The following is a 12,848-nucleotide window of genomic DNA, read 5'->3' as shown; positions in this document are numbered from 1 at the left end:
TAGCAGCTAGCAATAAGTAGTTTTATTTTTTATATTTATGCCAAACTTAAGGAGAATTGGAACTGAGGCTCCAGATTTCGGACAAGGCTTTCGCATTTCTAATTCGATATCTGCCATTCAGATCTAAACAGAGCTGCGATAGCTACAGGCCCCTCTCTACGAGTATGACTGCTACGATTGATTACTTCTATTATTTTGTGCACTTGTCAGAAATAAACAAAAAATATCTAGCCAAGCAAAGCAGGCAGTGCCTTTCGAGTAGTTCTCAGAGTAGCTTCGTGTCGGAATGCCTCACAATTATCGTTGATACCGTTCTCGTTACATCGTAGTTTAATAAATACGAGAAACAAATTCATTTTTTCAAACCTTCTACGAACCGGAAGTTTCATTCTTTTTGGAACACAAATTTTGAGCTGGAAAAATAATCAAGAAAAAGTCCAAAAATCGTGCCAAGAGAGAATCTCCCTTTGATATCTTTTCGATCGCGTAAATCTGTTGTTGTTGTTGCGTGTCGCAATGTCTTCGGAGTGTCCGGTGGTGCACCGCAAGTGCTCGGGCTGCCCCGCCCACGGTGATCTTGGACGTTGGTACGAGTGCGTTGTTTGCGGCTCTCAGATGACCGTCTGCGGAGCCTGTTTCGATCAGGACAAGAATCGCGTCAGCCCCAAGCACAAATACTATCATCCCATGCGTGCCTTCTACAATAAGAAAATGCTGGACATCTACTTTGGCGGCGAGGAGTTGGTGAACGGCGAGGCGCCGCAGAGCTTCAAGTGTCCCTTCTGCGATGAGCTGGGCTTCACCGCCGAGGAGCTGATGGTCCATGTGGAGAAGAAGCATTCCACCCATCCGGATGCCAGTGCATTGATAAAAATATTGGAGACCATGTGGAATGCTGGCATTGCTGGTGTTCGTGGTGGTGGGCAGGATGCCATGGAGCAGCAGCACTCGTGTGGTATACAGGATGTGGAAAAGTTATGTGAGTAGACGGGTAGAGTAGAGTAGTAGAATGGACCACCAGGAGGGAGGGAGTCTTCGTCCCATCGACTCTCGACCACAAAAGCCACTTTGGGAAATTGCTTTGGCAGCGTTGCCAGCTAAATGGTCCGGCCAGTGCGAAGAGAATGGTTTTGAAAGGGTTACGGAATCCTGAATCTGAAAGTTAAATGAAGATGGCTTTGCCCTGCTCCTGCCCATCCTGGCCACCATTTTGTGGTTTGTGTGGGCGGCGGAGGCCCATCAAATCTGTCAGCCTAATAGACTTCAACACTTGACCTCGTCCAAGACATCATTACTCAAAGCCAGAGGACACGACGCCACACAGTGTGGGATGGTGGAGGGAGGGGGGCAGGCAGAGAGGGAAAGTGATGCTGAAAGTGAACCCAAAAGCGAGTGTCATGATTGACAGTCGGACAAATGGTAGGACTAACCGACGGATGGACGGACCGACGGACACCTACTCGAATAATGGCAAATTATGTGTCAACAGCAATCATCCTGGGACACCTACGCAGCAGCTCTGTTCTGTCCCTTTGCTAGAAGTCGATGATATATTTCGGTATATGTATGGGTATGGTATAGTAGGGGGGGGGAGCACTTCCTTCTCTTGTGTATATATATTTTTGTTTTGACAAATAATTTTCCACTTCATTTGATAGTCCCCTCCCCTCTGATTAAACAAAAGCCTCGTCCCCCCGCCCTATCTGTCTCTGTCAGTGTTTTGGGCTGTGGGGTGTTGGTGGATTGGGTGGATTTTTGCTGATGCGAATTGTTTGTGATTTGTTCTCGGGTTCCGTCTAGGGATTGCGATATCTACGATTAGACATGGCTCTGTGCTCCAGTTGCTGTTTGTTTAACATTTCTGGTGCGTAAATATGCAATCTATATGCTGTATATATTTTTATGCTTAAAATGCAATAATGCTAGATTAAATATCCAACTTTAAAGGTGCTGCAACTAGATTCTGATGTGTAAGCAAATTAGAAATGGAACTTCAGCTAGTTCTTTGAACTACTGATTGAATTTTTTTTTTATTTATTTGCATTTTATTAATTTTAGGGCTAATATAAAATAATAACTTAAAAATATGCGAGCACTAGCCACTGGGGCCTTTAGCTCTGCTGTTGCTAATGAATTTAATTTAATAGATTTAATGAAAAACCTAGAGCTATAATGTTGCCATAACTTAGTATGCATTCAAGTTCCTACATTTACTTTAAATCTGTATTATAAATAATAATCTTAAACTGTTGAAAGAACTCCCCAAAAACTTCTGAATTGCTATTCAGTTATTTTCACACTTTGCCTGCTGGGGCTGCGGAATATGCATTTTCCAGTGCATTTAATTTTAATAATTGTTCCGTGTGAAAATTCGCATTTTATTCGGTTTTCTTTGCCACTTTACTGTGTTGCCCTGCTCTGGCTCCGCTCCGTGTGTGTGTGTGTGTGTGTGTGTGGCACCATTCTGCCTATCATTGTCAGCGAACAACTTTGCCGGTTTTCTCGTTTGGTGTGTGGCGGCGCTTACATGAATTATGGTTTGGCTCTCGGAAAAAGTGTGAATATGTCCTGAAGGCAATGGATATGGATATTACGGGTGCGGTGCGGTCCGGTGCGGTGCGGTGCGGCGGTGCATTGGAGAGTGCAGCGAGGCGTGGCCATTAATCAAAATGCGCTTAAAAAAGTGCGAAGCCCAACTGTGAATGCAAATGCAAATGGGGGCCAGAGAACCCAAAAAACAAAAGTTAATGGATATTTTGCGGGCAGAGCCAGAGACTTTTGCCAGAATGCAATTAACTTTGAGCGAGTGTTTTTCCACTTAAATTGCTTTATACGCTTAATACTTTCATCTGTTAAGAGTGCCGGGATATATCCGTATTTGTGTGGATGTTCAATTCGAAGTTACTTCGATGGAGTCCCATTTGTTGATCCGTATTTGTGTGCTTGTATTCTTAGCGACATGTGGCATCGATTGGGGGGGATGCGATGCCCACGCAGAAGCTTTCGTTGTGTGAAATCTGACAATGAGCCACAAGCTCATCCCAACTTCTGACCCCCACTGACCTCCACTGTTTATTCCTGCACTTTTTTGGTTTTCGGTCACGGCTTTTCGGCCTTAAATGCGCAAAAGACACAAAAGGCATCGTGCATGAGGGGGTGGGGGGCGGAGGCATTGCAAAAATGATGTCATACGAGCCACCAAGCAGAGGGTGGCTTAAGGGTGAACTGGACTGGACTTTCACCCTCCTCGACCACAACTTTATATTTATAGCAGCGCCCACCCCCCGCCCCCAATGCACATATATTGAATTTCTTTAACGGCTCCCCATCTCACTTGGCATCTTCTCTTTCTCGTTTACAGCCACTGAGATTCGCTGCCAGGAGAAGTCCCGCGGCGGACTGAGCTATGAGGTCATTCTGGCCGAACCGGCACCCAATGTGGCCGTGCCCAAGCGTCCGGTCACCCCCGGCAAGAACGTCAGCGTCGAGGAGATTGAGCAGAAGCTCAAGGCAGCCGAAGAACGTCGCATTGTAAGTATTAGTCGTACGCCCCTTTTCGGAATCGTTGCCCTAACAAAGCGAATTTGTTTACTTTTCGCAGTCTCTGGAGGCCAAGAAGATGGCTGATATCTCGAACAAGTTGGCCAAGGTAGATGAGGCCACCCGCAAGAAGGATGAGATCACCAATGAGTTCATCACTCAGACCAAGGAGCAACTGGAGACCAAGATGGAGTTGCATGTGGAGAAGCGCGAGGCCATCATCAGTGACATGAAGGAGAAGCTAAAGGTTGGATTTCGATACATCGATTCTATAGTATTTATCCTTGAACTCACACATAAACTCTTTCTGTACAGATTCATGCTCAGGAGATTGAAAAGACGCGCGAGACTTTGGAGCAGCAGAAGGCCAATGAGCAGAAGGCCATCGAAGAGAAGCTTAAGATTGCTCAGGCTTTGCGCGATGAAAACATTAAGAAGATGCTCAATCGTCTCAAGGAGCATGTGAGTGTAGTGTGTGCATACACCAGACAGCATCAGCATGGCTTCGTATTTCGAAAATGGCCTGAAAGAGAGCTGCTTTTAGATGATTTAATCTCCATACTCTAGTTCCTTTGATCTGTTTGTAGTTGCTTTACTTAGACGATAGACTAGACGCATGTAGTATAAATGTAGAAGCGAAATTCGCCAAAAATTCAATTCAAATCTGCATAGAATTTCCATTGGAAAGACAATTTATTATTGTATATAAAAATTGCATCCCAGCTTTGCTCTAAAATATAATTAGCTATCTGCTTCAACCACAAATACCCAATGTGAGAGAGAAGCTTTCATGCATCCACTATTTGTAGGATACACCGTCCAGTATTTAGATCTTATTCAACAATAATTACATTAGGGATGCGGAAGTTGATCGATCTTTTCTGCGGCTTAAACCATTAACATATTAGAAATTCACCCTAAGAATCAACAGCACAAGCACTTTCCAGCAATTATGTTGAATGAATTAATTCTCGAAACCATTTAGAATCTTCAGCAACTAAATTTCATATCATCAATCTTAGCTAAATTGGGAAAAATAACCAAAAATGTAACATAACTGATTTCGAATTAGCTTTCAACCTATTAATTTCCTCCAACTATCCAAAAATATTCCCAGACTTTCATAAATCTTTCTTTTCGTCTAAATATCTGTGTGTACCGTGTACTGTGTATATGTATGTTTGTTTTTCGGATCATGTGTATATATAATTTTTGTTTTTCATTTCTCTTATATCCTCTCATTTAGAACACTGTCAAAATTGCCGAGATTAAATCACACCAAGATCAATTGGAAACACAAAAGATAGAGGAGAAGGCGCGCATTTATGAGAATAAATTGTTCGCCGCCGAGCAGAACCGCGAAAAGGAGATACAAAAGAAAATCGAAAAAGTGCAAAAACTTGTACGTTTGTTCCCACACCCCCTCTTTACCCATGAACATAAATGCATATGCCTTATCATTTGAGTAGCAGTAGTTCTCAAGATAAGAAACCCACCCTGCTAGATCCCCAACTAATTCTATATTTTCGTTATGTTATTTGCAGGAGCGCCGTGCCGAGCTCGTGCGCCAGAACAAGGCCCAGACCCAGGATATGGATGGGCAGCAGAATGCCATCGCCTCGTCGGGTTAGAGGGGCTGTGCAGGGCGTAGACCGTCATTACTTACTGCAAAAAACAAAAAAAACAAAAAAAAACAAGAATAGAGGGACACTACCACTACAACGGCAACACTACATACACCAACAACACAAACACAACACAACATATTTAAGCGAAAACAAAAACAAAAGGCAGCAACAAATTTGCTTCAAGACAATTTCAAGTATTATAAACGACATAGGAGGACGGGGCAGGGCATATCGAATATCTCAAGATTCCGCTGAGCGAGATGAGGCCCTAAAAAGATATAGCAACAACCAGCAACATTTACTCACGAAACTTTTCAACAAAACACAAAGCAAAGCAAGGCAAAACCCCGAAAGATATAGCGGCAAAATCAATTTAAGCATAAAATCTATATACAACAACAAAAAAAAAAAAAAGAAGCCTTTCAAAATACGTTTGCTTAAGTTCGAATTTCTCGTTTTACATTTGTTCAATTTGATTTTTAATTATATTAAACAATTTTTAAACACATTCAAAGCTCCTCCTCTTACATTCTGTCGTAAAAATTAACGAGAAATTCGAAACAAACGTATTTTGAAATAAAAGCCATACAAAAAAAAAATAATTAATTTTGCCTCGAAACATTTGTTGTACTGCTATTTGCCAGAAAACCAATATTCACAAGATCTATCATTTAAACAAATATATATTATAAATACGTGTATAATTTAACCTTATTTTTTATCTATTAACATACGCAAAAAACAATACAAAAAAATTAAAAAAAAAAAAGGAAAACAAAAGTTGGAGCCAGTTTCGACACTAACAATTAAAGTTTTAAGTTTCGCATTTTCTATCTATAAAATAAATGTCAAACAGAAAAAAATACATGAGAAATGCTTATAAGAAATAAATAATAAAAAAAAAATCAAATACAAAGTAAAACAAAACACTGCATTTTCGTTTCATTTACAGACAACATAAACAATTTAAACACAATTTAGGCATTAACATAAATTAAAAACTAAACTAAAATATATAAATATAAATAATTATATATGGAATGATATGGAAAATCATATTTTGTCTAACGTCGAGTTATATTTAGAGAAAAAAATGGCGCAGATTTTTGGCCGGAAATTGATGGGGGGAATTATAATAAAAAACGAAAATGGAAAATTTAGGCAAATTTTGTTCGCAGATGCTGCGAATATTTTCCCCAAACTTTGGTTTTGCACGAGAAAGGGCGCTGAATTTAGCTTAAATTTGAATATCTCTCTCATACCGTTATAAATGTGTAATACTATGGCTAATATAACGGAATATATATTATATATATTATAAATGCAAGACAACTATACGCACAGAGCCCCCAACAGCAACCCAGACAGGAGAAATCATTCCAGACATATTCAAAAGAAAAAGCTAAGGAAACTTGAAACACGAAACCCACATTGCAAGTGCATCAATACAATTGATAAAAATGCTTCGATATTTAATCAATTTATGATATATTACTAACATACATGTGTAATCAATTCCAATAATCCAATAAACCGAACGAAACTTTTGTATGAGAAAACGAGCAAAGAAATGAACGAAACGAAGGTTACATTTTCCAAATCAATGTTCTCTATAAAATATAAAACAAACACAAGTACGACAGCTTACGAAAATGGTTTTTTCTAGGTTCACGCATAACTTAACATTAAGTTTACATAAGCAACAAAATAAATGACGATAAGCAAGCAAAATACTTATAAATGAATGTATAATAAAAGTGCATAATACAAATAAATGAAATATTTATAATTGGTAGAAAATGCGTTTTAATCCAATAAAAGGGAGTCTCTATAAGGTAATATAGAGAATCGATTTATCGAGTCCTAGCCAGCTAGTAATATTGAACCGAATATCAAAATCGAGGAATATGATTAGTGATCAACATTGTCGACGAGCCCAAACAAATCATGAAACTGGAATTTTAGGGCAGTTCAGCTGAAAGATATCGTTTTAATTTTGTTGTTGTAAGTAAAAAGGTAGGTTGTACATATCTTCGTGTATTGTATTTCGCGGTTCAACTCAAGTTGTGCACTTGTATAAATAGAGGGGGCTTAAGTGGGCTCATTTATGGTATATCAGTATATATAATTTTTTGGTATATTACAGTATATTTCCTTGCATCAAACGGTATATTTTGTTGATAAATCTGCGGTCACACTGCTTGTGAATCACAAGTGAAAATTAAGTAAAAAAGTGAATTTTAAACATTCAAAAATCAAACGATTGGCAACAAACGTTAGCAACAATAAGCCCACACAATGGCCGCCACACTGAAACCCTATCTTACTGCCGTGCGGCACTCGCTGACCGCCGCCATGTGCCTGCAGGATTTCCCCTCCCAAGTTGTAGAGCGCCACAACAAGCCGGAGGTAGAGATCTGCTCCAGCAAAGAGCTGGTGCTCACGCCCATTGTGGTGTCCCGCAACGAGCGGGAGAAGGTGCTGATTGAGCCATCGATCAACTCGGTGCGTGTGAGCATCTCCGTGAAGCAGGCGGACGAAATCGAGAAGATACTGTGCCACAAGTTCACGAGGTTCATGATGCGCCGCGCCGAATCCTTCGTCATATTGCGCCGGAAGCCAATCGAGGGCTACGACATTAGCTTCCTCATCACCAACTTCCACACGGAGCAGATGTACAAGCACAAGCTGGTTGACTTTGTGATCAGTTTCATGGAGGAGATCGACAAGGAAATCAGCGAAATGAAGCTGGCAGTGAATGCCAGGGCTAGAACATGCGCCGAGGAGTTCCTCAAGCGGTTCTAGGGTAAGTGCAAGCAGGGCCCCCAGTTGAGTTTGAGAGACCCTAATCACTGGCCTTACATCACACAGGTGGACACACAGTGGTATGCACGCACGCACCCATTTCCAAGTGGATTGAAGAATAAAGACGGATTTTGTATATGTTAAAGTTAAATTTATTAAAAACATTCCTGGGGCTCGCCGCCTGACGATTCGAATCACAGACTTCGGCCGCACCACCACATCACGACGGCATTCTCATAGATCACTTCCTGTGGCTGCTCCTTCGTCTGCTCTGGCTCCACGACGCCCGTACAATCCAGAACGCTGTCATTCACACGGCCATCGTGACCAATGAAATGATATTGGCCCGAGCTAGATGCCAGGATGGGAAGCGTCGGATGGAAACCAACGCCATTGCAGCAGTCATTGTGGAGCGGCAGAGCAGATACTTCTCCATTGCCGTTCATATCCCAGACGTTCAGAGCACCCTGCGTGTCTCCGCTGGCCAGCCATCCCAGGTCGGGCGTCAGATCGAATTGGATGCGCTGATTGGTGTCCACATGGCGCTGGTACTCGCCCAAGGGCTTCTTGTAGTTCCTCATGTCCCACTGCAGCAGCTTTTGGCATTTTCGAGCGCCACTAAACAGCTGCCAGCCCGCAGCACCGTCAGCGTACTTTAGCTGGGTAATCCCAGCCTTGTGGCCACCCAACGTGAAGAGCGGTCCCTGCTTGGGGCTGCAACGCAGGTCAAAGTGCTGGATGTAGCCATGCCAGTTGCCGCAGGTCAACGTATTGGGGTGCTCCGTGGTCTGCGCAATGCACGAGATGGCAAACTTCACCGGATAATCGTCACAGAGGCGGCCAGGTCGGCTTGTGTCGAAGATTTTAATGCAGCGCTTGTAGCCCGCATAGATCTGCTGGCCATCGTGCGAGAAGGCCAATGATATGGCGGCCATAACTTCGTCCACGGCATCATAGCCACTGTAACTGCACCGCAGCTTCCCATCGAAGGCGTCCCACATGTGAATGGGCTCGTGTTGCCGTGTGGCCAGCCAGCTGAATGACGAAACAACGCATCAGTATCAGTTTGGGTTGCAGGCAGAATCAATACGGAATACTCACAAGCAGGTTTCTGGTTGCTGGCTATTCATATGCGGATACCACACGCAGTCATAGACAGTGCCACCCTCGGGCACATGGACTGCAGGCACCAGATTGGTTAGGCCGCGCTCCTGCGGCACTGTTGTGGCGGTGTAAAGGTCCGGAGGCAGTTCCATGACGTGCATTCCATCCAAATGGATGGGGACCAGCAGGCAGGTTCCATCGGGCGACCAATAGCAGCCTTTGGTGTAATGCTGGGCCTCGGCTGAAGATTTCCAGCAACGCCGTCCCACCTCTATGAGTTTGCTTTTAAAATACTCTGGCGGAGCAATCTCTAGAGCTGCCTCTGCCACAATCTCTATGGCCTTCCTCTGCCACAACCGGATCATTTTCGTCTGCCAAAGGCAGATTTGTTAACCACCAGTTGATTGTTTTCCGGCACAATCGCGTGAGGTTCGGCATCGTCTATGGTGTCTTCGAGATTTATGATGGATTCACTCTCCTCTAGGGTGGATGATTCATCCAGCGTGGGCTCCTCATCCAGCGTGGGCTCCTCATCCAGCGTGGTCTGCTCCTCCAGCGTGGTCTCCTCCTGCTTGCTGCTCTGCTCTGTAATGCTGATCGCCTCCCGGACGCTGAGAGCATCGATGCTCATGGACACATCCATGTCCTCACTTGGCCTGGAGTCAGCATCACACTTTGTCTTTAGTTTACATATCTCCGCATCGGTTAAACTGAACGACAGATCCGCGCTTGTGCTTGTCACCATTGTGCTGCTGAAGCTCACGTTGTTATTCAACAGCGCTGAAGATAAGTCCTGCTCGTCCACGTCGCACATGCTGGCGCTTAGATTGGCAGCAGCTGTAAGGATTTTGGTTGGGTTTATTTTTTAATTTTAAAAAGATGCCACTTACACATTGTTGTGGTTCCCGCCGGCAGTGTGGCCGTGACGATAACGATAAAAATACCATCCGGCCAAAAAACAAGGAGCCAGGGCAGAAAAACCAGGGCAATCCGGCGATCAAACGAGACTTAACCCACTTAACACCCCTCTATTTAAAAAGTGGAGCACCCTTTGTTAGCATAAATTGATGTTAAATTTGTTGTTCCAAGCTGCTTTGAAACATTAATACTAAGATTAAAACTAAGATATAGCGTAAGAAAAATACTCGTTTTTTCTCCCTTAAGCTATATGTCAGCCAAATACGGGCAGATCCTTGAAGGACATACTTTTTCATGATCGTGAGGATCCGCACTGTGAATCGGCATAGTGAGATTTAAATCTGCCGTAGAAACATCAAAAGTTCCTTGCTCAGGACATGTAGGTCTGGTCGCCAAAAATCAGGGGAACTAAGAAATGTCGAAGTCAGACAAGAAATAGCCACTTTGGCAAGAAGTTTATAACGTCACGAAAGGCGTTGTATCCTTTTTGTCCTTGATGCCAAACTGGCTGTAAGCTTTCGAGGATACTCTCCCGATCACGAGAAAGTGTGATCGGACGACAAACTAGGGTTTTTTATCGAAGCAGCGGACTGGCAGCAGCGATGCCCGCGCATTTTTAAACCCAGATATATATAAAAAACCACTGCATACTTTTGGGGTTGTCATTATTAAAAAAGTAGTGCATACTTTTAGGATGGTCTAGTCGACGAATATATTACAAAATTGCATGTAAAAGGCGAATCCTTTCAGCCCTGAAGTCCTTGATGGTTTTAAAAATTAAGGAAGACCCTTCCGCTCACGAGGAAATGCGTCACGTCTGGATCGGTTCAGAAATGGCGGAGTTATACGAATTATATCCTTAATCCTTGATGTCCTTGATTCGAAACTGATTGCAAACGATCGGGGAGATTGTCCTGATCACAAAAATGTGTGGCCCGTCCAAATCGGTCGACTAAAAGCTGAGATATAGCGTCACAACGGAAATACTGGTTTTCTCTTTCTGACGCTATATCTCGGCCAAAAAGGGCCAGATCCTTGAAGGACCTACTTTTTCAGGTTCCGGAGGATGCACACTGTCGATCGGCATCAACAAAAACGAGATTCGGCGAATACTGGTTTTCGCAAAAATCATGATGTAACCATCATCATTTTCGCGAAAACCAGTATTTGCCGAATGTCCTTTTTTCGGCTGCCATTGGATGGACAGGACTCTCCTGATTACAAAAAGACATGCCACGCCCAGATCTGCCCCTATTTGACGGAGATATAGCTTGATTAAAAAAAACCAGTATTTTAAATATTTGGCAGCCAAAACTTTGGGACGCTATATCTCGGCCAATTGAGCTCTGATCGGGGCAGGACTTACCTTTCCAGAATCCTTAGGATCCATTCTGACCTTCGGCTATAGTTTTTCCCCGATCAGATGGAGGCGTGGCCCGCCTTGATCAAACTGAAAATGGCAAAGCAATAAAGAATTTTTAGCGGTTCCAAGGCAATATCCTTATTGTCCTTGAAGTCAAACGATAGAGGACTTTAACCCGATCACGAGAAGGCGTGACACGCCCAGATCGGAAAGGAAATGGCAGAGTTATACGCATTTTAAAAAAACGCAATAAATTGCTGCCAGTTTCGTATCGGCCAGCTTTTGACCTGATGTAAAAAAGAAAAACCAGCTACTTTCTGCTGATTTCTGTTCGCCTAGTACTCGGTCTGAAAATTTTCTGGTTTTGGGCCATTTGAGCCTAACAATTTCAAAAAGTTAGTTGCAGAATTGGCCGTCGTTGAACATGGGGCGCCAGTGTGCAATAACGTCGTTTGCACAGTAGCGCCCCCAAAGGTGAACGGCTATTTATGGAACTAACATATTTTAGTTCCAGCACTGGCCGTCGGATATAATGGGGGCGCCACTGTGCAACCCAAAAAATTTGGATTTCGCACAGTGGCGCCCCCAGTTGAGAACGGCTATTTCTGGAACTAACACAAGTTAGTTCTCGTAGTGGCCGTCGGAAATAATGGGGGCGCCACTGTGTAAAAATAGCTTTGGACTTGCACACTGGCGCCCCCACCTTCGACGACGGACAACGCAGGAACTAAAGTATGTTAGTTCACGAAACCGCCGTTCACAGTTGGCGCCACTGTGCAAATTAAAATTTACGGGTTGCACTAAGCGCGAAATTCAAATATGCTGTTTTTGTGTAATTAATTTGAGCGTTATTTAAATCGCTTTAACTCCGCCATTTCTTGACCGATCTGGGCGTGATAAGTGTCCTTGTAATCTCCAGGATGTCCCCCATCGTTTGGTCTTAGATCTTATCGTGATCAGAGCAGCATCCTTGATGCAGTCCTGAAGGTAGTAGAGACCATTTCCCAAAAAATAACCGGGATTTTTTATATTTTAATTGAATTTATATTTTAATTTGTTTGTATATAAAAATATGTAATATATGTAATAATGTATATAAACTAAGACATAAAAATAAACTAAATACATATGTACAAATGTTGAAAATTGGTAGCAGCAAGATCTTACAGCTATTTAGAGCTAAAATTGTTTTAGGTATATCTAATCTAATATGAATCTTCATATATGTATATGTACAAATTTATTTGTGTGCTTGGGAAACATTTTGGATCTGCTTTAGTACTCGGCTGCGATGGTGCCAGAAATCTCATATGTAACGTCCGAAAAGGTTTGCGGCTCCATTGGAGTCTAGACTGCCGCAGTCCGACTTCTTGCTGCGCCTCCGAGTAGTTGGCAGTCTGCTGCAGGCGTATCAGAATATTGAGCTGTGGGAAGAAAAACCAACCAAACTTTAGTACTTGAAAAAAAAACAACGATATTCAAGAGGAAAC

The 12,848-nt window shown here is 42.9% G+C and overlaps 3 protein-coding genes across 8 annotated transcripts in view; 2 read left to right on the top strand and 1 right to left on the bottom strand.

The window, feature by feature from the left end:
* LOC111074865 (stathmin) overlaps positions 1-6,035 on the top strand; it is a 77,400-nt gene extending 71,365 nt beyond the window's left edge. For 3 of the 6 annotated variants that reach the window (XM_041592354.1, XM_041592353.1, XM_041592355.1), the window contains 5 exons: positions 3,362-3,531; positions 3,602-3,787; positions 3,856-4,002; positions 4,787-4,942; positions 5,085-6,035. In XM_041592354.1, coding sequence (XP_041448288.1) covers positions 3,362-3,531; positions 3,602-3,787; positions 3,856-4,002; positions 4,787-4,942; positions 5,085-5,171 — 746 coding nt within the window. In that variant the 3' untranslated portion in view covers positions 5,172-6,035. Of the gene's footprint in view, positions 1-292; positions 980-3,361; positions 3,532-3,601; positions 3,788-3,855; positions 4,003-4,786; positions 4,943-5,084 lie in introns of those variants that run through there. The other 3 variants (XM_041592351.1, XM_041592352.1, XM_041592356.1) reach the window with 3 other exon arrangements.
* A 1,309-nt stretch (positions 6,036-7,344) lies between these two features.
* Positions 7,345-8,147, top strand: LOC111074844 (actin-related protein 2/3 complex subunit 4). Its single transcript, XM_022367806.2, has 2 exons — positions 7,345-7,974; positions 8,040-8,147. Exon 1 carries the CDS (start codon positions 7,467-7,469, stop codon positions 7,971-7,973), a length of 507 nt encoding a protein of 168 aa, XP_022223498.1. The 5' UTR covers positions 7,345-7,466; the 3' UTR covers position 7,974; positions 8,040-8,147.
* Positions 8,107-10,066, bottom strand: LOC111074843 (telomerase Cajal body protein 1 homolog). The gene is made up of 4 exons (XM_041592357.1): positions 9,968-10,066; positions 9,472-9,914; positions 9,075-9,385; positions 8,107-9,008 (listed from the first exon to the last, which is right to left on the bottom strand). The coding sequence occupies exons 1-4, from the start codon at positions 9,969-9,971 to the stop codon at positions 8,168-8,170; spliced, it is 1,599 nt and encodes a 532-aa protein (XP_041448291.1). The 5' UTR covers positions 9,972-10,066; the 3' UTR covers positions 8,107-8,167.
* Between the last annotated feature and the right edge of the window lie 2,782 nt (positions 10,067-12,848).

The sequence above is a fragment of the Drosophila obscura genome, unplaced genomic scaffold (assembly GCF_018151105.1).
Source record: "Drosophila obscura isolate BZ-5 IFL unplaced genomic scaffold, ASM1815110v1 contig_179, whole genome shotgun sequence".
Lineage (NCBI taxonomy): Eukaryota > Metazoa > Arthropoda > Insecta > Diptera > Drosophilidae > Drosophila > Drosophila obscura.
Note: the sequence above shows the minus strand (reverse complement) of the source record. Positions and strands in the feature narration are given on the sequence as shown.

What these genes read in the sequence shown, in the direction of transcription:
- LOC111074844 (XM_022367806.2), top strand. Translation starts at nt 7,467, where the DNA reads ATGGCCGCCACACTGAAACCCTATCTTACTGCCGTGCGGCACTCGCTG.
- LOC111074843 (XM_041592357.1), bottom strand. An exon ending in CGGAAAACAATCAACTGGTG is followed by an intron (nt 9,386 to 9,471) that starts GTTAACAAATCT and finishes GCAGCTCTAGAG; the next exon opens with ATTGCTCCGCCAGAGTATTT. An exon ending in CAGCAACCAGAAACCTGCTT is followed by an intron (nt 9,009 to 9,074) that starts GTGAGTATTCCG and finishes TTCGTCATTCAG; the next exon opens with CTGGCTGGCCACACGGCAAC.